General features: G+C 43.0%; 1 protein-coding gene and 1 long non-coding RNA gene across 4 annotated transcripts in view; one reads left to right on the top strand and one right to left on the bottom strand.

The window, feature by feature from the left end:
- The first annotated feature begins 1,282 nt into the window (after positions 1-1,282).
- Positions 1,283-24,401, top strand: HPSE (heparanase). Of its 2 annotated transcripts, none has more exons than XM_073340546.1 (12): positions 1,283-1,481; positions 4,608-4,753; positions 6,794-6,919; positions 7,564-7,737; positions 9,926-10,097; positions 11,143-11,190; positions 14,490-14,583; positions 15,249-15,355; positions 16,790-16,904; positions 20,259-20,377; positions 21,371-21,517; positions 22,457-24,401. In XM_073340546.1, the coding sequence occupies exons 1-12, from the start codon at positions 1,327-1,329 to the stop codon at positions 22,614-22,616; spliced, it is 1,563 nt and encodes a 520-aa protein (XP_073196647.1). In that variant the 5' UTR covers positions 1,283-1,326; the 3' UTR covers positions 22,617-24,401. The 2 variants fall into 2 exon arrangements, with proteins under 2 accessions (XP_073196647.1, XP_073196646.1); XM_073340545.1 differs by having other exon boundaries at positions 1,283-1,499.
- LOC140910192 (uncharacterized) overlaps positions 2,616-25,472 on the bottom strand; it is a 35,091-nt gene continuing 12,234 nt past the window's right edge. The window contains exons 2-3 of one of the 2 annotated variants that reach the window (XR_012158450.1): positions 18,279-19,580; positions 2,616-4,932 (exon numbers count right to left, since the gene is read on the bottom strand). This is a non-coding gene — a long non-coding RNA (uncharacterized LOC140910192). Of the gene's footprint in view, positions 4,933-15,816; positions 19,581-25,472 lie in introns of those variants that run through there. The other variant, XR_012158449.1, reaches the window with a different exon arrangement.

The following is a 25,472-nucleotide window of genomic DNA, read 5'->3' as shown; positions in this document are numbered from 1 at the left end:
TTTTTTCATCTAGAAAAAAGGGCTAGTGCCCTAAGACCCATCTCCCAGTTTTGAACATTAAGAAGTTTGCAAAGCGAGTTGAAAATGACAAGTACAGTAAATTGTTATAATGAGCCCTAGTGCTCCGGTCGGGCAGCCTTTTCGCTTATCTTCAGCATCAAGGTTTTGTGGGCTACTAAAGATACAATAGAGTCTAGGACTTGCATAGCCAAAGTCCACCACGTTTGGATTCAGTGTGCAATCCGACAATCACTCAGCTCAAAAGCTGGAAGGTAAATAGTGTGACTAGGTGAGATAGGGAAATATAGAGAACAATGCTAGCAAAAGTACAAAGAATCTCTGCTTAGAGTTGTGTGAGCACTTCCACAGCAAGGCAAAGGGTAGATCTGGAAACAAACACTGACAGGCCATAACTAAACTCAAATACAGTAGTTGCCTCTTCTGTGCCTGTACTAATGACTTTACTTTTGTGTTTGCTGTAATAATTGTCCTGTACTTCACTGAATCCTTACGCAGTTGATTCATTCATAAGGTTGGGTAACCCGTACCACATTCCAATCAACTACTAGAATGTGAATTACTCTGGCAGCTATTCAACACAGGGTGTCTCCCTGCTGCCCTGCCCAGTGTATCCATACACCATTAATCGGCTCCCTGCCCTTGGAACCATAGTATTAACCCAAGGACCAGCGAAGCCTGGAGAGCCATTAACAATCTTCTTATGCTGGGAGAGCAATGAATTTGACCCAGGCTGTCAACACACGTGGGTTAGTTTGCTCTGGTGGGTCTTGCTCTGTAGCTGAACTGCAGCGGGGAGGTGGCTGACTAGGAACATCTGAAGGCTTGTGCCAGCCCGAGGCCTGCGGTTTCCCTGCCTTTGCTCCCAGAAGCGTTGAATTCCTGCAGTGCAGGGGCGGGTGCGAACTCAGGCTTATTTCAAAAGGCCTCTGGCTCAAGAACTTCGTTTTCAGATGGGAAGCGGCCTGGATTCCCAAGGGCAGCGCATCTTCCTAGCCCTCCTCTGCATCCCGCACCATGGTCCCGGGCATGTTCAGAACAGCCTGCGGGGAACCATGAGCCCGGATCAATCCCTTGTGCAAGCCCCATCGGCGGGGCGAGGGGCAGAGAGCCGCTTATGCCACGAGAGCGCCGCTCCCGGGGGCCAGGCCCAGGCTGGAGAGCGCAGAGCGCCACGTGGGGCTGCCTCGGCTCCGCCCGGCCGCCGCGCACGTGCGCCAGGGGGCGGGCTGGGGGCCGCCCCGCGGGCCGGGAGCGGCGAGCTGCGGCGGGCGGGCGGCAGCGGCGGGCGGGACCGGCGGGGCGAGGATGCTGCGGCGGCTGCTCTGGCTGTTGCTGGCCGGGGCGGCGGCGGCGGCCGGCCCGGCGGTGCTGAGCGCCGAGCTGCGCGGCGAGCCGGCGCGGGAGGTGAGCCCGGCTTTCCTCTCCCTCACCATCGATGCCAACCTGGCCGCGGACCCCAGGTTCGTCCCCGTCCTGGGGTAAGTGACCGCCCCCCTCCCCGCTGCCTCCCGGAGAGGAGCAGCGATTTCCTCCCCCCGGGTGGAAAGACGGGGCCAGCTAGGGGCGGGAGCGGCTGTGACCCCCCCCCCCCCCCGTCTGCAGCCGCCAGCCCGGCGAGGTCAGAGGGGAGCCAGAGTCTGTCCTCTCCCCTGCCCGGGTCCAAACGGTCCTGCCAGTCCCAGGGTGGGTGCGTCCATTACATATACACACACACCCCAGCCAGGTGCCCAGGGGACCCTGCCCGGCTCTCTGCGGCCCAGCCCTCTGCCTTACCCTGTGGTAGCCCCCGTCTGCGCTTTGCGTTCTCTCCCCGGGCGCGGGACGGCCTGGGGCCAGCTACCGCCCAGCTCCGTCTAAGCAAGCACCTTTATTCGTAAGGGAATAGCATTCCAGAGGAAACGTGTGAAAACCAGCCGCGGTTCCTACCCACCTGCTAGAAGCTTAGCCGAGGTCACCTAGCCAACCTGTGGGGCCCTACTAGCCCAGTGTTTTTCCAGCCCTTCTGCAAGGCTTGGAGGTATCCTGGGGCAGAAAATCCTGTCTATTTGCTGAATGAAAAAGGAGGACGAAGGCCCTGTGTCAGTTCAGGCTCCACTCTTTATACTAAACTCTTTAGTAGACCCTAATGGGGTCTTCTGAGCAAGGACATCTAAACTGCAGTTTTATAGCCTCACAGTCTGAGCCCCGTGAGCCTGAGTCAGCTGTCCTGGGCCAGTCATGGGTGTGTTGTTGCAGTGTAGACGTACCCATTGGCAGGAACACAGGGTGGAGGGCGTTCACAGGACAGCTGCCCATGCTGTACTTGTTCTGAGGATAAACAAGGTGCTTTGTCCTGCAGGGCTGTAACTCCAACAGCTTTTGGAGTTACAGCACGTTTTCATCAGCACAAAATCCCACAGGATTTTTTTTAAACTGAATTAAAGAGAGCAGGAGAACTGAGCAGAGAAAAAGGTAGGGCTGAGGTACACTGACAGGAGAACAGTACAGCTACCAAGGGTCGGATGAGGGCCAAACACCACAACACAAAGGAAGCAGAGTCCAATGATCGAGAGGCTCCTGAACTCACAGCCTTCTAGCTCCTCCACCGAGCAGGGTCATGAAGTGAGCTGACCTCCCACTCCTGGTGCAGCTTTGGACTCTCCTCCCACTTATGTCTTTTGCTTCAAGTGGAGTGAAACAAGTGGAGGAGGCTCTGTCACTGCCTGAGGCTGAATCTGCACCTGCTGGAAAATGCAGTCCTCCAGCTCAGCAACCCAGCCCTTCTAAGGAAATACACCAAATAAACCAACCCATGTTTAATCTTCACCAGAGTTTTTCCTCTCTCCTGTTTTCCTTCTGCTCTCATTCTCCATGTTGCTCCTGCCCCCCTCTCCCACTTTCACTCCTCCTGCATCCACAAATCTTTTCTTTTTTACCACCTGTCTGTTTTCTGTCTCTTTTATCTCTCGCCTTGTCTTTTGACTTCCTCTTTCCTGCAGCTGCTTTCATCCTCCTTGTCTCATTTCTGTTCTCTACATCCCCTTACTCTTAGTCCCCATTCCTTTGTTTCTCTTTTTCTCCCCCTCACGCTGCCTCACTCATCTTTTTTTTTTTTCCTGGCCCCTCTGTTGCATTTTCCTTTGCTCGGTCTCAGTTTTACCTTCATCTCACAGGGGTGTTGAGGATTAATGTGTTAATATTTGACTTGCTAAGCACTTTCTTCTCTCAGGGCTTGGGTCTTGCCATCTTTTGGGATCCCTCCTGTTGCTTGGCCACTGGAGATGGTCTCCCATGATGTGGGAGTCTTCCTTCTAGTTAGCTGCAAAGAAAGTCTGCCCTTCTCTTCCACTGCCTGAGCTCTGGTAATAAGAGCCTGGAGCCACTTGCTCAGGCAGTCATCCTTTTTCTACTGACAGTGCACCCAGCAGCAAGGGGGTGGGGGAGGGAAGGGCAGGTATCTTCAACCTGCCTCAGAGATGGGGAAATAATTCCCCAGCCCATGGCCTAGTACACTTCTAACCTCTCTGACATTCAACAGCAAAGTGAAAGTGGAATGAACGACAAACGTCTAATCAGAGAGTTCATGATTCAGGCTCTGCCACAAAGAGGAAGTAATTGGTGTCTGATAATCTCCTGCACAGTTGTTCCATAACAGATAACATTGGTGAAGCACAACATTGTTGTCTCTGCCGCAAGGTCAGACTGAAGAGGGGCAGTCTTGTTTCCTCCTTTGCAGTAGCTGGGCTCAAGGAGCATGTTCCCTGCACGTTACTCCAGCTGAGAACCTGCGCAATCTGTGTGTAATTGTGTAGACCAGTTTAATTTAAATAGGTTTTTTCATCTGTTGAGTTAAATTGATGCTAGCCCCTGTGTGGACTCTGTTTTTGGTTTAAGAGTGACTGGCTTCAGTGTTGCTTAGGTCAACTAGGAATCAAAATTTTAAAGTAATTTTAAGTTAAACCAGTGCCCAACTTTCTTATGTAGGTAAGGCCCTGGTGTACTCCAAACTGCTGGTTACAATGCTTCCTCATTTCAGAAAAAGAGAAGCAGGGGCAGAACAAATGAAATCCCCCCAGCATTCAAACATGACATTAAAGTGCTGTCATCCTTTCCAATTGTTGGAATTTTTGGAGAGGGAAGGTGGGGAAAACTACAACAAAACATAGAAAAAATCCTTCATTTGCAAAGGATACTCCCAGTCATATCATTGACCATTTTCATCAAAAGTGAGGACTTTCCGTGGAGAGCAGCTGCCTGACCTACAAAATCATTGATGACTTAGTCAGAAATCTGCTAACCCTATGATCTAGTGGCAGCCCTGCTATATGATGCAGGGGGTTGATGTATGGATTGGGGTGTGCTGGAGGTAACACACTCAACCCATGGGTGTAAAAGGAGGCAAAGAGTGACATATGGTTAAGGGGAGGTATAAAGAGAGGAAAGGGAGGGGAATTCCTGCAATCCCCACACCGCCTGAGGCCACAGGCTGCAAAATTTACATCTGGATCTGAATGTTTCTGATGATCAGACCCATCTCTACAACTAATTATGGTCAGCTTGACTGTGATGAAGATGTTTGTTCCATTTCTCAATACTCCCTTCTCCAGCTCTCCCAAACTGCGCACTTTAGCAAGAGGTTTGTCTCCAGGCTTCTTGAGATTTGGTGGCACCAGAACCGACTTCCTGATCTTCAATCCAGAGAAGGATTCAACTTTAGAAGAGAGAGACTTTTGGGAACCACAGGTGAATCAAGGTAAAACTGATGGCAACATGTTAACCATGAAAATGTCTTTGATTTAAATTAATTAAAATGTGCTTTAAAGCATGCTACAGATACAGTAAATACAGGGAGAAGCATTCCAGTCCATGCTTACTTGTCAGTAGACTCGCCTGAAGTTGACAGGCATGTCCCGTGTCCTGCAGGACTCCTAGCTGCTGGGAAAGGAAAGCACAGGTGAGTGGAGCCTGCCCTAGAGCTACAACTAAGTGAAGCCTCCAACTTAGTGGGTCAGGGCTGTTTAGAAGATTCTTCTCTGCATAGGTCTTTAGAAGCATCTTCCCTCCTACCCCTTCCATTCTGTTCTGTCTCTTCTCTTACCACCGCCCCAGTACTTAACAGTCTGCAGTCTCCCTTTCCCCATCAGCTGTTTCCTTGGGTTTCTTTACATTATGAGCTCTTGCAGGGCCTATTTGTGTGAATAAAGCCTAGCGCATTCTGACTGGTACCAGAGTACAAAAAACAAGCGATAACAATTGAGATGCAGGGTGGAAAACCGGTTACTTTACAGACAGAATCCCCACCTAACAGTTGGCAAATCTACCTTTCTACTGGGTTGCTGTTCCATACGATGTATCAGAACAGTGTTCCCAGCCTCTGCTTTCACCTATAGGAGCTAGAAAATTGCAGCTATATCTTAAAAATAAAGCACTAACTGAAAAAAATAATTAGGTGGAAGAGAGGAGATTATTCTGCTTTATTTTCTTGTGGTAATTTGCAAAAACACTCCTCTTTGGCCTATTTCTGATCCCATTGAAGACAATGGTTTTCTTCTTTCTTAGGGCAACTTGAAAAGCAACATTTAAAGATCAATGTCCAGGTTTGTCATCCACTCTGTCAGCTTCCAGTGATATGGAATGAACTAAGGCTGTCCCTCTGGAGAAGGCTCTTAGGGGAGAGCAACTCACTAGATGTTCCAAGGTTTACTCCCAATTAAGGGGAGCAGAGTTAGGACAACATTGATTGCTCTAGAAAATCCCACCCTTATATTTAAATAGCCTGTATACATTTTTTTTTAAATAAAATATCCCACACTTTGCTTCTGGACAGATGGCTTGCGTATGCCAAGTTTTAGCATCTGATGAATTTCACTGAGAATTTATAAAGTTGGGTTCGCTAATGAAAAGCCTTGAAAAAGCAATCTGTACAGTGTTACTAGTGGGTGTTGTTAAATTGAAATATTCCCTGTACTTTGTCCTGCTCTCTTGCAGTGTTTATGAATGTACATCCTCCTCAGTTTACTGTCTGACGGTGTCGGTGTGTGGTTTATGGGTTCAGTCATTTTAAAAAAAATATTGCCTGAAGAACAAACTTAACATTTTCAGAACTTCTGCCAAAGCCTTTTCCTCTTATAATGAGATCAGCAGTTCTCACTGCATCAACCAGGAAATGGGTTTTTCCTGTTTTGTACAATGAGAGCTGCTGACCGTGCCATCTTCCTGCACTCTGGTTCTTTATTCAAATGGCACATTGTCTGTCTAGTTGCTTTGCATACAAGATTTAAAGACATTAGCATGATAACTCAGAGAACTGCCTCCAGCAATAACCAAAGAATGTACCAAATTATAGCCACCCATAATCCAAATTCATCATATTCCAACATGGTCAGTCAGTCTCCACTCTAAATGTTTTAAAGATAAGATGTGCTTTGCACATATTAAAGTGCTTTCCTGTAATGGGAATACTTTTGTTAGAACTGGCAAAGATGTTAAAACCAGTAGAAACACAGTGAGTGCTGTCACTGTAAATGCTAAGTATTTTTAGCTGTTGATAAGACACCTGGCTTTATTTGATTGTAGAGGGCGGAAATATCAACCCAATCATTCTTCTTTATAACATTTAATGTACTGAACTCGGCAGGAGGATTCAGCCTACAGAAATGCATGAATGAGCGGCTCTGTACAAACTTAACTATGTTTCTTTATGTGGAATACAATCCTCCATTTATTGTAACCTAAGCACAATCCTATGAAAAGTTTATTATTGTGACATGTTGTGGGTTTATTTGGCCTGCAGGTATTTGTGGAGTAAGATCCATTCCTACTGCTGTGGAGGAGCTACTGCTATCTCAGTGGCCCATCCAGGAGAAGATACTCCTTAAGGAACAGTACAGGAAAAAATACAAAAACACCACCATTACAAGTAAGATATTTGTGACAATACCTGTTAATTGGAAGGTCACTCTTGTGCTGTGACTTGCAACTGTGATGTTGCAAACCTATTTGAGTTCTAGGGCAAAATTTTCAAAAGATAAGTCCCATATTCAAAAGAGATTTTGACCATTGGGCTCCTAAACGTCTTTGAAAGTTTACATAGACAAGGTGGGTGAGGTAATACCTTTTATTGGACCAACTTCTGTTGGTGAGAGAGACAAGCTTTCGAGCCACTCGGAGCTCTCCTTCAGGTCTGGAGCTCTGTGTGGAGCTTGCAAGCTTCTCTCTTTCACCAATAGAGGTGGTCCAATAAAAGGTATTACCTCACCCACTTTGTCTCTAGTATCCTGGGACCAATGTGGCTACAACAACTTTGAAAGTTTTGCCACTGGGGTCTGTTTTCTGATTTAGTATTTTGTCAGTTGCAATGGGAGTTGAGAGGATGCTCAGCATCTTACAGGATAAGGTCTTGAGACTGTAAGATTGTTGGGGCTGTAAGTGCTACGTACATCTTCAGCACTAATAGAACAAATATGCAGCCTACTCATTGTGTTGATTATTTGTTTTAAGTCAATTGGTACTTCAGAACTTTGAAGAGAATAATTCATTTTCCCCCCTCCTTTCTTCTTACAGAAAGTACAGTGGACATTCTGTATAGCTTTGCAAAGTGTTCAAAGCTGGATCTGATCTTTGGCCTAAATGCCTTACTTCGAAAAGGTGGCTTGCAGTGGGATAGTTCAAATGCTCAGTTGCTCTTGGATTATTGTGCTTCCCAACATTACAACATGTCTTGGGAACTTGGGAATGGTAAGTGCAGAGCATGAGAGGGGTGTGTGTTAGATTTAGGGTAGTCATAGTAGGTATTATGCTGAGAGGTACTGGTGACCACATCGATCACAAATCTCTGAGATTGGATGTAAGCTCGCCCAGCATTTAACACAAGGAAGAGTTAATCAGAAGCCCCCTTCACCCGAGACACAGAGAGGTTGTGAACCTTCCTGGGAGTCTGGACTGAGGCCATATCTACACTACAAAATTAAGCCAACCTAGCTTACATCAGCATACAGCCGCTGCAGTAATTACATTGCGTGTGTGTGTCTGTGCTTTGCTCCTTGTGTCGGAGGTGCACGTCCTCACCAGGAACATTTGTATCGATTTTACTGTCAGGGTAGGGCATCGTGCAATGACTCCTGAAAGTCACTAACAGTCGACATGAGCAATGCAGTGTCTATCCTGACACTGCGTCGACCTAACTACTTTGACCCTGCCTGTATGTCGCTCGTGCAGGTAGAGTTAAGATGGCGTAGCGGGGCAGTTACGTCGGCAGGAGCAAAATTTAAGTGTAGGTGCTTCCATAGTTAGGTCAACATAAGATGTCTTGGGTCGACCTAACTCTGTAGTGTAAACCGGACCCGAGTGGGCAGAATGCTTTTGCTGAGTATTTGGATAGGGGTGTGTGTTTGAGGGAAGGGGGAATACACAGAAACTGAGGACAGAACAGAGAGGGAGGCAGAGGCAAAAAGCAAGAAAACCAAGCTATATCCCGTGAGCATAGTGTGACCCTAGAGAAAGCTAGAGAGAGGGCTTTTGAGTCTGTTGGGTAAAGAGGCCTGGGGCTGTAAGCTAAGACATTGCTCCTTTTGTTCTTGGTTTCTCCTGCATTCGGTGAAGCAGGACTTTGTATGTTCCTTGTAAATAAACCAGATTGCATCAAAGAAAATACCCCACTCTCACCAATTTCTGCTCACAACTGGACCATCCTCAGGACCCCAAACCTCGAGTAGCTGCTTGGATCGAAAAGGGGCCACAGTATTTTGTACATTCCACTGCTGCAAAATTGCAGAAAACTCTTGCCTGCAGAAACCCTGTCAAACAAAGGCAGATTTTTGTGCCTGCATCTCACAGTTTTGCAAACTGATCCATAAAGCTGGAATTTTAATAGTTGTCAGATTGTTCCACAACTAGAGATGGGATGAATCACAATTTTGGGATATCCAGGTAACACTTTGTGGCAGTTGGAGTCCTAGAGATCCATAATGGCACTGGCCACTGTTGGAGACAGGATACTGGGCTAGATAGACCATTGGTCTGACCCAGGATGGCAGCTCTCGTGCTCTTATCCTGAACATCAATAATTGCAATCCATTAGGGAGCCACAGTGGGAGAAAGCAAATTACAGGGAGCAGGTCTGGGGTTAGGAAAAGCAGGGTGTCAGCAACAGTGACCAAGGGGCACTGGCTAAGTGGGAGGGGATTTCTGGTAATGCAGTAGAGGGAAAGAGCATTTGTATACCAATTTTTGGGAATGGGTTGGCTAGCAGTAGGCTGTACTAGGCAAGGGGCAGGAGAAGGGACTCTGGATTCAGGTGACAAGAGGGAGACGAGTAGTGGAACACAGCAAAACAAGTCTCTAATAACAGGATAGGGGGAGGTTCTCTGGGGCTGAGAAGAGAGGCGTAGCAGGCCAGGAAATGGGAGAGAGCAAGGTGAGACTGGAAATATTTCCTACCACATAGCAATGGCCATTAATTTCTACAATGAAAAATGTTCAGGAACAGCTCTGTTTGATACAAATCCAAATAAGGGCATATTTTATGGGGAAAATGGGTGAGATCTTAATCATGACTAAGAGAAGCAGTGGAAGACCTACTGCTTGAATTGTTTTAAATCAATTCTCTGTTTGTAAAGTGCTTTGGCATCCTCAGATGAAAGGTGCTACAGAGGTGCAAAATATCATCATCGTTACTTATCCAAACTAATTTAGACAGAGGTCTGGAAAACGTACTATATGGAACAATCCTTCCCTGGGAGGGCCTCCTGTAGATGTAATAGTCTCTCCCGTCTCTTTTTTCATAGCTTATCGACTGCCCAATTGTGTAGCTAACTTTCTGTAAGTTGGTTGGTTGTTACCGCTGTGCACATTTTGAATGAGTCATATGTTTGTTCTGGTGCGCTACTGACCAACAGTCTGTGTGTATATGTTTGTTTTTTTTCAGAGCCAAACAGTTTCAGGAAGAAGTCTGGCATCTATATTGATGGTTCCCAACTAGGGCAAGACTTTATTCATCTGTATCACCTTCTGAGAAACTACAGCAGTTACAAGAATTCAAAACTTTATGGCCCTGATGTTGGTCAACCACGGAAAAATACTCAGAAGTTGTTGAAGAGGTAGCAAAGCAGAAACCTGCCATCACAGGCTTGATAGGAGAAGACAATATGCTGAGCGTAGAATGCAGATGTGTATGGGAGGGAGGACTGAGAATTTAAGGGGTCTGATGATTCCATAGTTAGACCATGCCTAAGGTGTTAGGATACCGAAAAATTAGATTTGATTGAGAATGAATTCTGTTTTAGTTTTATGGAAAACTAGAGCCAACAACTGTCTGCCTGTCAGAGTCAGATTGAAATCATAACTGCATTGCCAGAGAGTAAGGGCTAAATCCCAGCTGGTGTAAATTGGGTCAGTTCTGCTGATGTAAATGGAGCTACTCTGATTTATGGCAGAAGCTCTGGCCTTAAAGGGGTGGCAGAAACTCACTAACCCACACACCTTTCAGTCAGCACCAGAAAAGTGAGTCCCCACCTTTCAGCAATGATTTAATAAGAAATGCTGTGGCAGTCTCTTACCGCTTTATTATTCATTATTTTTGCAAAATATTTTTCAGTACATCTAGTATACTGTGAAATATTACCAGAAATAAGTGACATAAATTGAGTATAATACATACAACAAATTTTAGAAACAAACTCAAGGGAAGGAGGAAGGTAGAGCAGGGTATTATGAATATTTTTTTAAATTTACATTAGGGTGTCTAAAACACATGAAGCATCAGTGAGATTGCAGCATTTGATATAATGGAAAGCTGGTGCTTTAGGTTTTTATACATCTGATATACATTTTATACATTTGATACCAGTCAAAAAGCCCCAAGTCCACTTCTGCTGTTGTCGCTAAATCATGTTTAAATAAAAGTTTTAACTAGTGTCTTGCATGTGAGAATCTCAAAGTACTGCACAAACATTAAATAACCCTCAACAGTCCACTGGTGTAGGTAAATGCTACTAACCCCATTTTATAGATGAGGTAAACTGAGGCCCAGAAAGGCTCAAGCTCACTCAGCTAGTCATTCTCAGAGGCAGGATTAGTTTTCTGCAACTCTGTTTTGTGCTCATAGCCCCACAAAATAATGGAGTTCTTTTTGTTTATTGACAGCTTCCTGAAATCAGGAGGTAAAGTAATTGATTCCGTTACCTGGCATCAGTAAGTATTAAGTATCTATTCAGTTGCTATAGTATTAATAGATACAGATTTTTGTGAAACCTTATTGATTTTGAATACCATGATGGCGAAAGTAGAAAAACGTCAGTTGAAACAGCAGTTCAACACACACCTGCTCACTGTGGAACTCTGTCCCCGTCGAGTGGTGGGTAGGACACAGAGAGAAGTTGATGAATTTGCATACAAAGTGGGGTCTTAGCTCATGCAGTAGAGCCACAAGCTCCTAGAAACAAAAGTCCCAGGTTCAGTCCCCACTGCCAGTTACTCATCTGGCAGCGTGATGTTACACCAACCCTATGTGGTGTTACACCTATCTTGCTTTTAATAAAAAGAACAACAAAAGAAATCTTGTAGGGCCCTAGCTTGCAACCCAACTGAACATGGGAGGGGGGTGTTTCATGGTAGTAAGCAGGTTTTGCAGGATCAGACCTTAAAGACTGACTGGGGTCCTCTTATTTCAAAATGATTCAGCAATACAGCATATTGCAACAATGTTATTCTGCAAGTCTCTTGGCTTTGCATGTGAGAAGGGAGGGTGGAATGTAGTTGGAGGTGAAATATTAGTGCTAAAATGCCAGTGAAGGGTTTAATTGGCAGCATTTGTAAACACAGATTGTGACTTTTTTTCTTAATTTTTATAAGGTTTGCTTGGTAGGTGTTGATGAGGATTCTCTATGGTACCAGACTTTTGACAATTCCTGAATGGAAATGTTGTGTCTCTTTCCAAAATGCCAGTCTATTTCTTCTCCTTCCCACCATGCTGATATATCCCATGACTCCTCCAATGCTGTGCATGGAGTTTCCCCCATGATTTTACCTCTCCTTTCCCTGTTCTGAATAAACAGTATATATCAAGAGAAGAGATTTTTAAAATGTTAGGATTGTCAAACAGGCCTCTTGGCCACACCAGTTTTACTATCCAGTCCCCATATCACTGACAATCAATGGCTGTGCAGCTCCAATAGAGGTGGAAAGATGTAGTGGCATTCCTGAGCATTTTATAATGGAAGGATAGCCAAGAGTCTACTCACTGTGGCTGTGCACAGGGCTCCATGTGATTAGTAAGCCTACGTGTGCAATGATCACAAGAGAGATCCTTCCATCCTGTTAACAGGGAGCCAAGAAGTCATAGCAGGTACATTTTTCAAAGCAATGCAGGGAGTTAAGCAGGTTTTCTGACCAGGAAAGGGTGGTGTTCCAACAGACAAGGTCTTGTGGGCTTTTGCGTATGTAGCATTTTGACAGGCACAGCCGATGGCATATGCAGACTGAGCAGCAGCCCAGGTTGTCTCAAAGCTCCACAAATGCTACAGAACTTGTAACAGAATAGACTTTCTGACTTGGAGGTGAACGGGGCTTTGCTGGCATAAAGGAGGAGGAAGAGAGAGTCTTACTCACCTTTGATTAGTAATTTGCACTTTCTAGCTAATAGTTCACTCTAAACAGCACAAGGAACTGTCCCAGATGAAACAGCCATATCAGAAACGAGAGTAATGCCACAGGGTAACTAATTATGCAAATCGCTTAACAACTAAAAGAGGAGCATTAGGGATGGATGCTGTTCATTGCAAAAACACCATTTGCAATTCAAGGAAGTTTGTCTGTTGCCCCAGTGGAAGCATGATCCAGCTGCCCCTTGGCTGCCACACAGGCTTTGGCTAGTAGAGATAATAAGTCTGAGGGAGAGGAAAGGGGAGAGCCATATCCCTGAGGATAAGACCCAGCTGGTCTACCTGAGTTTGAGTGCCCTGGGGTGCCAAAGGATGCTCCTGTCCAGCTGTTGCTGAGGCTCTGGAGAGCAGGGCCGCACCAGCGTTCCAAGCAGGTGCTTGGGGCGGCAGCTAGAAAGGGGCGGCAGTCCATGTCCCGCGGCAGCGGTAATTCGGCGGCAGCTCCTCTCTCCCGCCGGCCATGGGGAGGTCTGTCATTAGAGACAGTGAGACCTAGGGACCAAGTCAAATTGGCCTGCCCTACCTTGCCACAAAAGGAGCATATATTAGCTTATCGCTTCACTGCCCTCATGGTCATCAACCATTTTAAACATCCCGGTAGGTAGGAGATCTGTGCTGGAACTGAGCCATATTCTCTGTTGCACCAGCTTGCCTCGTTAAAGTCAGTTGTGCTGTGTGAGTGCGACTGAGAATTCAGGTTTCAGAGTAGCAGCCATGTTGGTCTGTATCCACAAAAAGAACAGGAGGACTTGTGGCACCTTAGAGACTAACAAATTTATTTGAGCATAAGCTTTCGTGAGCTACAGCTCACTCCATCGGATGCAGTACATGGTGCCACAAGAACTCCTTTCCATTTTACTGAGAATTCAGCCCACTCAGAGAGAAACTAGTCTAGAGAAAATTCCGGAAACCATCACCAAGAGCACAAACTAATGCCACCAATGTAGTGTGTAAATAGGGATAGTAACAGGAGCCTTAGGCAACATGGGTTGGTGCTTTACATTCTGCATTTTTCTTCATTCCTTGTGCCTGTTCAAGTTTAGTGTAAACAAAACCCCTTCAGGCTGAAGACTAACTTTTTCCACTCTGAGAATTACCCACGCAATTACCATTAATACAACTTCAGCTGCATGGTTAAATTCCCATTCACGTTTGACAATGTGCCTCTGATAGTCTTAACTCTCCTTGGGACCCAACCCAATGTGCAAATCATAGAAATATTATCTGAATTGCCAGTTCCCATGTATGTGTTCTAGTGATGTTGTTTTTAAGTGTTGACATATGGGCAAAGCTTTATAAAATAGGACCCTAATTTAGGAACGCACTTAAGAATGTGCATAACTTTAAGCATGTTCCTAGGTCTCCTTGTCACCAATAGGACTTAAACACATGCTTAAGTGCTTTCCTGAATAGAGATGCTTTCCTGACTCTGGGTCTATATTGTTCAAGATCCCAGGTCATTATCACATAATATTATAGAGCTGTAATGTATTTTTAAAATGTAATACACTTCAAAAAAACCTTTTTGATTAAGGTTTGTAAAATAAAGAAACTAATTAATACAACTCTACATAAATGAACCCCCTAAGTTAATTAGATAGACAAATAATATTTCACTCTATGCAAAAAGTCTGCCTTAATAATAGAGCCAGCAACTAACATAGAAAAGTGATTTTGATACAGAACTCATCTACAGTTGGGAGTGTTGCTGGAATATTTTAGGACATTCAGGTTCTGTGTGAATGGGGAGAAGTAATTTGTAAGAGAGGCAGTGTAACCTTGGCTGCGTCATTTATTTTTGCTTGCTTGGGGTGTCTCTTAACTTTTCAGTTACTACGTAAATGGACGTAGCGCTACCAGAGAGGATTTCTTGAGCCCTGAAGTGCTGGAAACCTTTATTACAGCAGTAAAAGATGTTCTTCAGGTACAACGTTATGTTAAATTGTCTGTGCACTCCGCAACCATGGTGATGGGCATATAAGAACCAGAATAGAAATTGTTGGCTAGCGATACAGCTAAAGACTCTCAATGTTTAGATGCCGTATTCATTGTAAATAATATAACAAATATCAAAAATGCCAACAACGTTTGATCTCAAGGCCTTGGTATCTACTAAGCATAAGATTGAACATATTATAAACCATGAAAATGAATTTATAGTTATTTGTTCATGCCATCATAGCCCCAGAAATGAAATTTATGGCCAGATTCCGCCACCTTACTTGCACTAAGTAGTACCTTATTCCCAGAGTACTCCTGCTGATTTCAACAGGACTACTTACATAGTAAGATACTGCGTGTGAGTAAGGGTTGCAGAGTCTGGTCCTGATTTAATTTAGATTTGGGAATCTATTATTTAATATATGTGAGTTTAAAAAAAACAACACGTTATTTCTTTCCCCTACTCCTGTTAATCAGAAATCTTATGGAGCCTTGCCTCATTAAATATGGTCATATTAGGAGGCCCTGAAAGTCATATGATCTCTCTAGAGATCAGTTCTAAAGCGCATAATTGTGACTGTTTATTTAGGCACAGCCATGTATGCACTTACTTTCCTCTCTTTATCCTAATGACACAACATTCTCTAGATTGTTGATGGAACTGTACCTGGTAAAAAGGTGTGGTTAGGAGAAACAAGTTCAGCCTATGGCGGTGGAGCTCCCAGACTGTCTAATACATACGTTGCCGGCTTTATGTAAGTAGAACAACATGTATTCAAAGTTACTGGTACTCGGTTTTTTTTCTGTAGGGCTCTGGGTTTTTCTGGAACTCCTTCAGTTAAATGACCACCATTAAATGTCCAGCTTGTCAGCAACATTTCCCTGTCTGAGTAGGACTGGCTTTCTTTGGAGCCCCATAATACTTCTGCATGCAGACCTGAAGTGGTCACTCTCATGCAAGTTAGTCCCCAGGAACAGAGAAAATTGATCCCAGAACATTCCCTGTGTGAGGGATCTAGCCAAAGACATGTTTTTATGTTAAGTGCTGGCCAGGAAAATGTTTGCTTGACTTTTAACACTGTATAGAAAGGGTGGCTAAAATAAGTGTGGCCTATAGACCATAGTGCAGGGGTTCTCAAACTGGGGGTCACGAGGTTATTACATGGGGGCTTGCGAGCTGTCAGCCTCCACTCCAAACCCCACTTTGCCTCCAGCATTTATAATGGTGTTAAATATATTAAAAAATGTTTTTTATTTATAAGGGGGGGGGTCACACTCAGAGGTTTGCTATGTGGAAGGGGTCACCAGTGCAAAAGTTTGAGAACCACTGCCGTGGTGCAACCATCGTAGCATTCTTTCAGGTCACTGCTTCATGGGTAAGTTTGGAGGTGTGGCCCAGCGAAACTACAGGTCTCCGCATACTAACACAGATCATACTGGGAAAAAAGTTCTGGTATTGTCCCTAGCTTCATCCATAGCTGGCGCTCCCTCCACTTGTGATGCCAAAATGAGATGCAACTGAAAGAGCAGATCTTCACCATATGTTTGTCTGTGTTTCTTTTTTTGGCCGACAGTGAAATAACTCACCACACGGATGTTTAAATTGTTGCCGCTGGATTTCAATGTTAACGGTTCATTGAAATGAAAGGACAGTGTTTATGCTTTTCTCAGAAGTTTAATTTCAGTCAGTCTGCAGACTCAGGCAGACATAACTGCATTGGTTCACGTATGTTCACGTTTTAGCAACCAAAAAATCTGGAGAATTTTTTTACGGAGGAAAGTCAAAGGCTAGAGCACAAGATGACCTCTTCATTTGAGGCTCCATCTGAACCTTATTGCTTCTGCTCAGGACAAAATCACATGCTGAGCCTTTTAATCTCCTAGGCGGCCGCCTCTCTTTACCCAAGACAAAGATGGTGACGAGAGTTTAAGGAAACAGCACAGTAGAATCAGACAGCTCGTCAAATGGAATGTGAAATGGATTTTCAGAGAGGCTCCTGTCATTTCTGTACTTTGACTTAGTTTTATGTTTTTTTTGTGCTTAGCATTATCATTTTATTTTAATTCTCGTTTCATGTACAAGGCAGCAGAGATGGCATTAACAGTTTAGATCAGCAGTTTTTTCCCCTGTTTATGTTGGGGATGTTTGTATTACCATTTTTCTTTTTTTGTCTCCTGTTCTCTGGCAGGTGGTTGGACAAATTAGGACTGTCAGCCAGAATGGGTATTGATGTGGTGATGAGACAAGTGTTCTATGGAGCAGGAACCTATCACCTGGTGGATGCAAATTTTGAACCTTTGCCTGTGCGTATACAAGAGCATTGCCTTAATAATAATCATACATACCGTATATATTTGTATTCTGGTTAAACGTGAGGTGGAAAGAGATGCCAGCTATTTTTACCTCCTTAAAGAGACTCACATGTAGGTTCCTGTCACGTACCAGGGTACAATCCAGACTAATGAGCAGGTGTGTCATCCCTGCCTTGCAGCCTTGGGTGCCTTACAATGCCTTGCTGAAGTAGCTCCCACCTGGGCCACTCACAACCAGCCTTCTAGCATGCAAGCCACACCCTGAGTGTATGTATGTAACTGTAGCTTGCCAGCCACACTTGGGTTACACTCTGGCTCTCACTAGCCTTGGTTATGCTGTAAGGTGACCCCAGCATAACCCCATCCCAGATTTCCCCCCCAGAAATGTATGTCCTGCACTGCCCAGCCCTCTCCTCGACAGTACAAATTATATTAAGTTGGCGGTTCATTTAAGAGAATAATATGCACGCAACTTGTCACCCCAAGTGGAGTTACCCAGCCACTTCAATTTAAACACACTGGATTAGATAAACCAATAAAACAAGTTTATTAACTACAAAGAGAGAAATTTTAAGTGAGTACAAGTAATAAGGTATAAAAGTCAGAAATGGTTACAAGAAAAATAAAGATAAGACTAACACCTAATTTAACTACCTATATAAGATTAAAGCAACGTTTGAAGAAACGTTGCTTACTGCAGTCTTACTGACCAAATTGTGGGATGGGAACCCTCCCCCCAGAGTCCAACGATTGCTTTCTTTGTCCCTTCAGGTACAGTGAATATGATGAGCAGGGAAAGAGAGTGGTGCCTTGGGGTCTTTGTCCCTCCTTTTTATAGTTTCAGTCCGTCTCTTGAAAAACATTTCCAGCTGAGCACTAGGAGACAGAATCTATGTGGAGGGATGTTCCCTGCTGGCTTTTTCTCACCTGATTGAGCTTCCTTTGTTTCCCTTCCTGCTTGATGACTCTGTTTTATACTTAAATGCAAATTAAGCAGAGCACACATTCCTTTGTTTAGGACAGACCTGTTTGCCAAGCTCTGTTTGGGTAGGGCTGTGGAACATGTGTTAATAACATCATAGAGGGAACTCCCACACATATTTTATCAGGACTATACTGACCAGCAAATTGTGAGTTTTCAAATGATACCTTACAAGGCATGCCTTGTACAAAATTGATCACAGTGGCGTGATCACAGGGTTACATTCTCTCACAGTATCCATGTATCTAAAATCAATTAAGTTCTGAATATGGATCACATGCAGTCTAAGAACACAATAGCTAAAGAAAAATAAGGGAAAAATTATGTGCTTGAGCAGCAGAGATGGACCTAAGCCACAATGTTCTATCTAGATACAAACTTACCCAAGTCTTCTGAGGAGTCCTTGCTTTAGTTTGGGGTTTTCTCTAAAGAGTGGTAAATGATTTTCAGGTGTTAATGATTTGAGATGTTTCAACTTAGTTATTTATGTTATGAGCTAATAGCATAAGAATATTATTTTTAAGAACAAAGCTGTTAGTCCTAATTGTTGAGATAAAAAAGCAACAGAAATGAATACACTTTTTCATTTCCTTATAACATAAGGAGCCAGATTTATTTGGAGTAACTATAAAGGTTCTACTCTTTCTATGAGTGTAGAACTCTCATTAGTGCTAATGGCAATTATACAGGGATGTGGGGAGGAGTAACCGTTCCCATCCTTCTTTCCTACCTTCCCCACACTTAATCTGCTTCCAAGTTGTGGCTGCTACAAATTTGTGAAAAGAGGGCTTATAATGGAAACTGGTGTATATAAGTATGATGCTGTTCTATGCATCCTGCTCATTGTAAGATGTCCCCATGGGACAGGGCTGTGGGGGGATTTGAGAGTTGGTATTCTTTCTGGTTTTCTTTAATCTAGAGTAGATAGTGGGAAATGTATACGACTATAAATAAAGCCAGTTCTCTGGGTTTGCTGGTGAATCACTCATCTGAAAATTTAGATTTTTTTCTATATAGCAGCCTTTGTTATGTAGGGGAAATACCTTTCAGGATCCAGAGGAAATTTAAAAATAAAGAGAGCTTCTATAACAGGCTCATTTTGGAACCAGTTAGCCTTCACATGGTCCTCATAAATATGGTTATGGGGAAAGAAACGAGTCTGCTAAAATTGAACTTGTCTTTTCCCCATGTGTTTCCCAAGCCATATTTACCAAGCTTATCTGAAGTCCATGTTTCTCCTGATGTTAGAACTACAGAGCTATTCTAGCAGAAAGAGAGTTGCAATGTATTCTATCTCCTCTTAAAAAAACAAACCAAGTTAGAAAAAGGGACAGTGCAGCAATATAAAGACATGGGACCCTGATCCTGCTCTCTCAGCATTTTTGCATTAGGATAATTACAGTGACTTCAGTGGAGTTACTCCTGACTCTCTCAGTTGAATGAGTTCAGAATCAATCCCTTGATGTTTATAAAACCGCTTTATTGGAAAAGAGTTAGCGGTTCAAAGGGTCAAGTTAAACAGGGCACAGTTAGAGCTAATTGAGGGTCCATACCAGTGAAGTACTGAGAGCAGCTCAACTCCTGTTGATTTCAGTTGAAGGTTAGGGCACTCGGCACTCTGCAGGTGTTTATCATCGTGCAGGATCGAGACCTGCATCTCCCACTTGAAGGACTCCTGTATCCACCTATGAAGAGAGGAGAGCAAAATAGCTCTAACTATACCTTCTACACTCAGCAAAGCGGAGACAGGATTTTTCTTTGTCACATTATTTGTTGTGAACTTGAACAAATTTGATATGAAAGACATTGCAAAAGAGAGCAGAAAAGCTCTCTTAATTAAACAGAAAAGTCCCTCACCATATACTGCGTTCGCTCTAAGCTGCACGAGCAGGTGCAGTTACCGGATTTTTAGTCATTCTATGTCACCAGCATGTTAGAGTATTCACACTCCCAACAACCTGAGGGTGGCAGCAGAGTGAATGTACAATGAGAACATACAGTGTAAGTGATGAACGTGACTTGCCAAGTTCTTCAATTTAATGGAGGGCGGGTGGTACGGCCACTGCAGACTGTGAGCCCAGCGTGGCTCCATATCCAGCACTGGATGGTGGATCTAGTGGTTTTAGGAGTCTGCACTTAGGTATTAAAAATGAGAGGCTGCAGCCTGCCCTGGTACATGCATACTGGATGTAGCCCTCAAGCTCCTGGCTCGTTATCATTTGGACCTTGTTAGAGTCACATTTTGGACACCCTTAATACAGAGCATGGTGATATTGTATTCTAGTGTCTGAGTGTAATTTGCCTCTTATCTAGAATACCTTGTTTGCCATATGGAAAAATGTTTTGTTTTATATGCAACACAGGATTATTGGCTTTCTCTGCTGTACAAAAAACTGGTCGGTACCAAGGTACTGAAAGTTGGCCTGAAAGGAGCAGATCCGAAGAGGCTTCGAGTGTACCTTCATTGCACGAATAACCACAAGTAAGCATTTTAACACAACATCCAGGAACAAATGAATACAGTAAAAACAGAGGCCCTAATGCACAATGAGCCCATTGTAACCAATGAAAACATTCTGACAGGCTAAACGGCGCTTTGGATCAGGCCCTGCAATTGATCGGCCATTACACAGTGTAACACGTAGAATGGGGAGGGGAGTTCTAGAAAAACATTCAGGAGTCTCTTATGAAACTGTCAACAACTAGGTCCATAAGAATTGCTGTAGTGAATTATATGAGAAGGTATAGGTGATGGTGTGGTTAAAGCCCTGGGCTGGAACTCAGGAAATCTGAGTTTTATTCTTTGCTCTGCTCCAGACATTCTGTGTGACTTTGGGAAGTCACCAAATCTCACTGTGCCTCAGTTTCCCATCTGTAAAATAGGAATTTTTCTTCCCCCCCCTCCTTTTGGTCTATCTTGCCTGTTCAATCTGTAAACTCTCTGGGGCAGGGACTGCTTCTGTGTGTGTGTGTACAGTGCCTAGCACAATGGGGCCCTTATTTCAGCTGGTGCTTTTAGGTGCTACCGTACTACAAAAATATCACCACCATTGGGTCCATCCACTGCAATATCCTGCCTCTGGCAGGAGTTACCCTCCATAGAACTAATTCTAAGGAAATGAGAACAGTATACTTGCAGGTGCAACCTTTTATGTCATCTCCTTGTCCTCCATATTGCTCCCTTCATGGCTAAGGCACTGGGGCTATTGGTGTAGACATAGCTGCAGATTCAGCAGCCCATCCCCAGTGTCTCCCTGTATTCTGGGACACGGTGAGCAGTTCATCTCTCTTGGTGCACGGAGGGCACAGACACACACATGGAGTTTGGCCATTTATCCTCTCCCTGGGCAGAGGAACCACAATTGTTCTGGTGAAGAGGGAATGTGATCTACCCAATTGTGAATACAACTCCTTTCAAGTACTATAATTTTTTAATATGTGACTGTTAATGTGCTTTTCTCTTCTTCCCTTTCAGCCCAATGTACAAAGAAGGGGATGTTACTCTGTTTCTTTTAAACCTCTATAATGTCACCAAACATGTGCAGTTGCCCCATAACTTATCTAATAAGCATATAGATGAATACCTTTTATTACCTCATGGGGAACAGGACATACTTTCCAGGTGAGAATACATTTTCTTTTATTGTAAATTGTACCCTCACTATCATGTAGATGAGCTATAAAAACAGGTCTCTATTTTCAATTTTTTAGGATTAAAAACTAGTTACTTTTATGTTTGGGTTTTTTTTGTAAGTGCTTACTTATAAAATTTGGTCTCCTAACAGCAGGCACTGTTGATAAATGTTATTGATATGATAGCTCAGCAGACATGTAATGACTATTATTGATGATCTGTTTCTGCATTTAATATGGAACATGGGAGTGATGGAACATCACAAAAATGTATGAATCAAAAGGCTGCCTGTATCCAAGTTCAATATTTTAGGTTTGATTCTAATCTCAGAACGGTTTTGAACACAGGTTTATCTGTGATGATTTCAGAGTAGTTACTCTTAATTTACACTGGTTTTAGTAAGATTAGAATCAGGCCCTCTGTATTTAACAGCGATAATTAATATTGCTTACACATAAAAATGGTAAGGATCTACCTCCTTAGATTCTAAGGTCACTGTGATCATCTGGTCTGAGTGCACCTCTTTGGGTGTCAGTGGTGTATTAACAGTTTCAAGAGAAACAGAAGCTTATCTGTGCTTTTCAAAGTACATTCTCCACCCAACTTGTGATTGTGAACAGTTCAACAACAAAAAACTTTTACTTTTCAGTTTTCATTAAAGTTACCCCACATAAATGTGTGTGTATATATCATGTACATAAATACATGTAGCTTGCAGGCAGCTTAATACATCTAGTAGACATGCTGCCAGTATCCTGTACACTTGTCAGTCTGTAAGGATGGGGGTATAAGTGGTTTAACTACCTTAAAGCAACATAAATCTGCCTTAATGTCAGCACTTTCCTTCTTTCTTCCAGTCACACCAAGTGAGCTTTGTGTTAGGTGGTCCACAAAACATAACTAACCCAACAACCTCTCTCCATGCAGGTCTGTTCAGTTGAATGGTCATGTCTTAAGGATGGTGGACAACAAAACATTGCCAGCACTTACTAAGAAACCCCTCCATCCTGGGAGTGCTCTTGGCCTTCCAGCCTTTTCATATGGATTTTATGTAATAAAAAATGCAAAAGCTATTGCTTGCATTTAAATGTTGAACACATCCTCACAGGACGGTTGCAGGTGCATAGTGGCTAAAACTCAAGTTTGATACTAGAGGGTCACGTTTTTGTAGTAAGCATTAACTCTGGCAAACTTGCTGCAAATCTGCTGGGGTGGCAGCAACAGCAAAAGCTGGGGGAAGAGAGGGCATAAATGCGTATTGTGTACTGTGTATATGAAGCATATTGATGTAAACCTGCAAGAACATTTTTCCCTACGTTTTGGGAAGGTTGTTTCCTTCCTTTCTTGGGCCCCCAGTGGTCCATTTAGCAGCAAGTCCTTCTCTACTCAGCACACTTCTGTCACAGGAGCTGATTACATTGTGTCTGCAGATCTGCCAGCCAAAGACTTAGATATTCCCTCATCTTCTAGGTTATATAAATTTAAGCACAATTGTTATAGCGGCCTCTTTTACTGAGAGCAGATGAGGTTCATGAGGGCTCTTTTAAAATGTATCCCCCCCCAGTGTTTTTACTCGCACTGTTCCTTTAATGCCCACAGATGATGGGAGAGCAGGAGACAATCATGGGAAAGCTGCCAATAGTTACTGCAGGTAATGAGCGTCTGACTTTTTTGTGCATTAAGGGATGTCCAAAGCCCAGCTGCACTATTCAACTGTTCGTTATCTTGGGAGTAAGGGATGGAGAAAACAAGCAAAAGGAAGACTAAGAAAGGAAGGATTATCTAAATGGAAGGAGGGAAACAGAGAGAGGGGAAAAAGCTTAAGGCTTGTCTACGCTTACAAGTGCAGCGGTGCCACTGTAGTGCTTAATGAAGACAATACCTCCTATGTCAACAAGAGAGCTTCTCCCATTGACATAGGTACTCCACCTCCCTAAGAAACACTCCTGTAGACACAGTGCTGTCTCCAGGGGGAGTTAGGTCAGTATAACTGCATCACTCAGGGGTGTGGATTTTCACTCTGATAAAAATTTTTCTCTCTGCTTTACTGATTTTTCAGGATAACTATGATCTCCTTTTAACCTGCTTCCCTGGCTCATGAATGTTATCAGTTTGGGAAGAAGTTACCTCTAAACAACTTCACTGAGCATATTGACACTTCCTCGTGAAGTCCCCTGATATCACTACCAAGGGCCTGAATTATGATCAGGCAGGATAGTTTCACTAACTGTATACATATGAGGAAGGGAGGGCACAGAGGGTCTGACTCAAAGCCCATTGAAGTCCAAGATAAAACTTCACTGGGCTTTGGATCATGCTCAGAATAACTAACGTGGCTGTAGGAGACAGCTGATTTCTCCCAGTCAGAAATGTGAGCCCTCTCCAAATCTATAAAGCTCAGGAGATCTCTTAAGATTCTTTGGGCCAGCAGAGGTAAATGACAGCTGGAGTCCTCTTCTCTTGGCAACCTTTCAAAGCCATTTTCCTTCTCTTAAACTTACTGCATTCTTCCTATACCTTTACTCAGGAACTATTTATTCTTATATAAATAAATCTCAAAACACAAATAGCAATATATCTTAAAGCACAGATATTGTCTTTGATATTTGTTTGTACATAATTTTCTTAAAACATACAACCTGCTACAATGCAAACTGTGAATGCTTATTTTGAGATATATCAGGAAGAAAGTTTCACATTACTGTATTTTCCGTTTGCGATTTAAATGATACAATCAGGTAAATAAGGAACCAAATTTCGATTTTGTTTTTTAAAAAACCATCAAAAACATACAAATCACTGAAATATAGTTATGACATTTTGTTTAAAAATTGCAATGAAACCAGATAATTTGTGTTCAATTTAAAATATTCATTCTCCAAATTCAGATGGAAGTAAACAGACAGCATAAATTATGAAACATAAATTAGATTTGTAAAGTTCTTAGTTGTAACAGTCTAAAGTTTTGAAAAACAAGTAATAAAATTTCTTTTTTTAGCCTGACGACATGCTTTTCAGGACCGTTCTTAAAAACCAGCAACACAGCCAACCCTGTTTATAGTGACTTTTTAATATTGCATATTTTAAATAAAATTTATATCAGTTTAGTAATTGTGGTTTTCTTTAGAAAAGCAATTTAAAAACTGGAAACACAGCCCTCATTGTTTTCTTTAATGTTGTGATATTTTTATATGTGCACATTTTTAATAAAGTAATTTATATCACGTTTTAGTAATTGTGGTTTTCTTTAGAAGGTTCATTTTTAGCTTATTCACATCTGTGAATTGTACATCCTATATTATAGTCAGATTTCTTTTTCATCAAACCTCCTCCAGCTGCTTTTCTATGATTTCCCATGAGAGTGCAAGAGATAAAAAATAAAAGAATCTCATCTGAAGCACACAACCTTTTATTGTGATTTATATTTTTTGTGGAACATCATAAGAGACACCACCAGACAAACACTGGTTTTACAATTTCAACCAGATGAATGTGAAACAAGGGATAGTACAAATGCAAGGGAGCATGGAGATAAGGCTTGTAATGTCAACATGTAAATCAGTGTGAGATGTTTAAAAATGAAACGTATATTTTTAAACATTCTTTATTAAATAATTATCATTATGGAGGTAACAATTAGTGATATTTAGAACTTGGATAGTGCTTTTCAACCTCAAAACACTTTACCAATGTCATTAATCTTTATAACACCCTCTAAAGAGTACTATATAATGAATAGGAAAGCACTATTAGCCCCATTGTACAGGTGAGGACATGGAGGCAAAGAAGTTAAATGATGTGTCCAGGGCTACAAAGGGTTCAATGTCAGAGCCTGGATTAGAATCCCAGGTTCTCAGCACTGTGCTCCTGTAACTAGATTATGCCCATGTCCCTTCCACTACCGTTGTTGTTGCCTCAGCATCTTACTTTATGGTTTTTTTCC

The sequence above is a fragment of the Lepidochelys kempii genome, chromosome 4 (assembly GCF_965140285.1).
Source record: "Lepidochelys kempii isolate rLepKem1 chromosome 4, rLepKem1.hap1, whole genome shotgun sequence".
Classification (NCBI taxonomy): Eukaryota; Metazoa; Chordata; order Testudines; family Cheloniidae; genus Lepidochelys; species Lepidochelys kempii.
The sequence above is the reverse complement of the archived record's forward strand: the minus strand, read 5'-3'. Positions and strand labels throughout refer to the sequence as shown.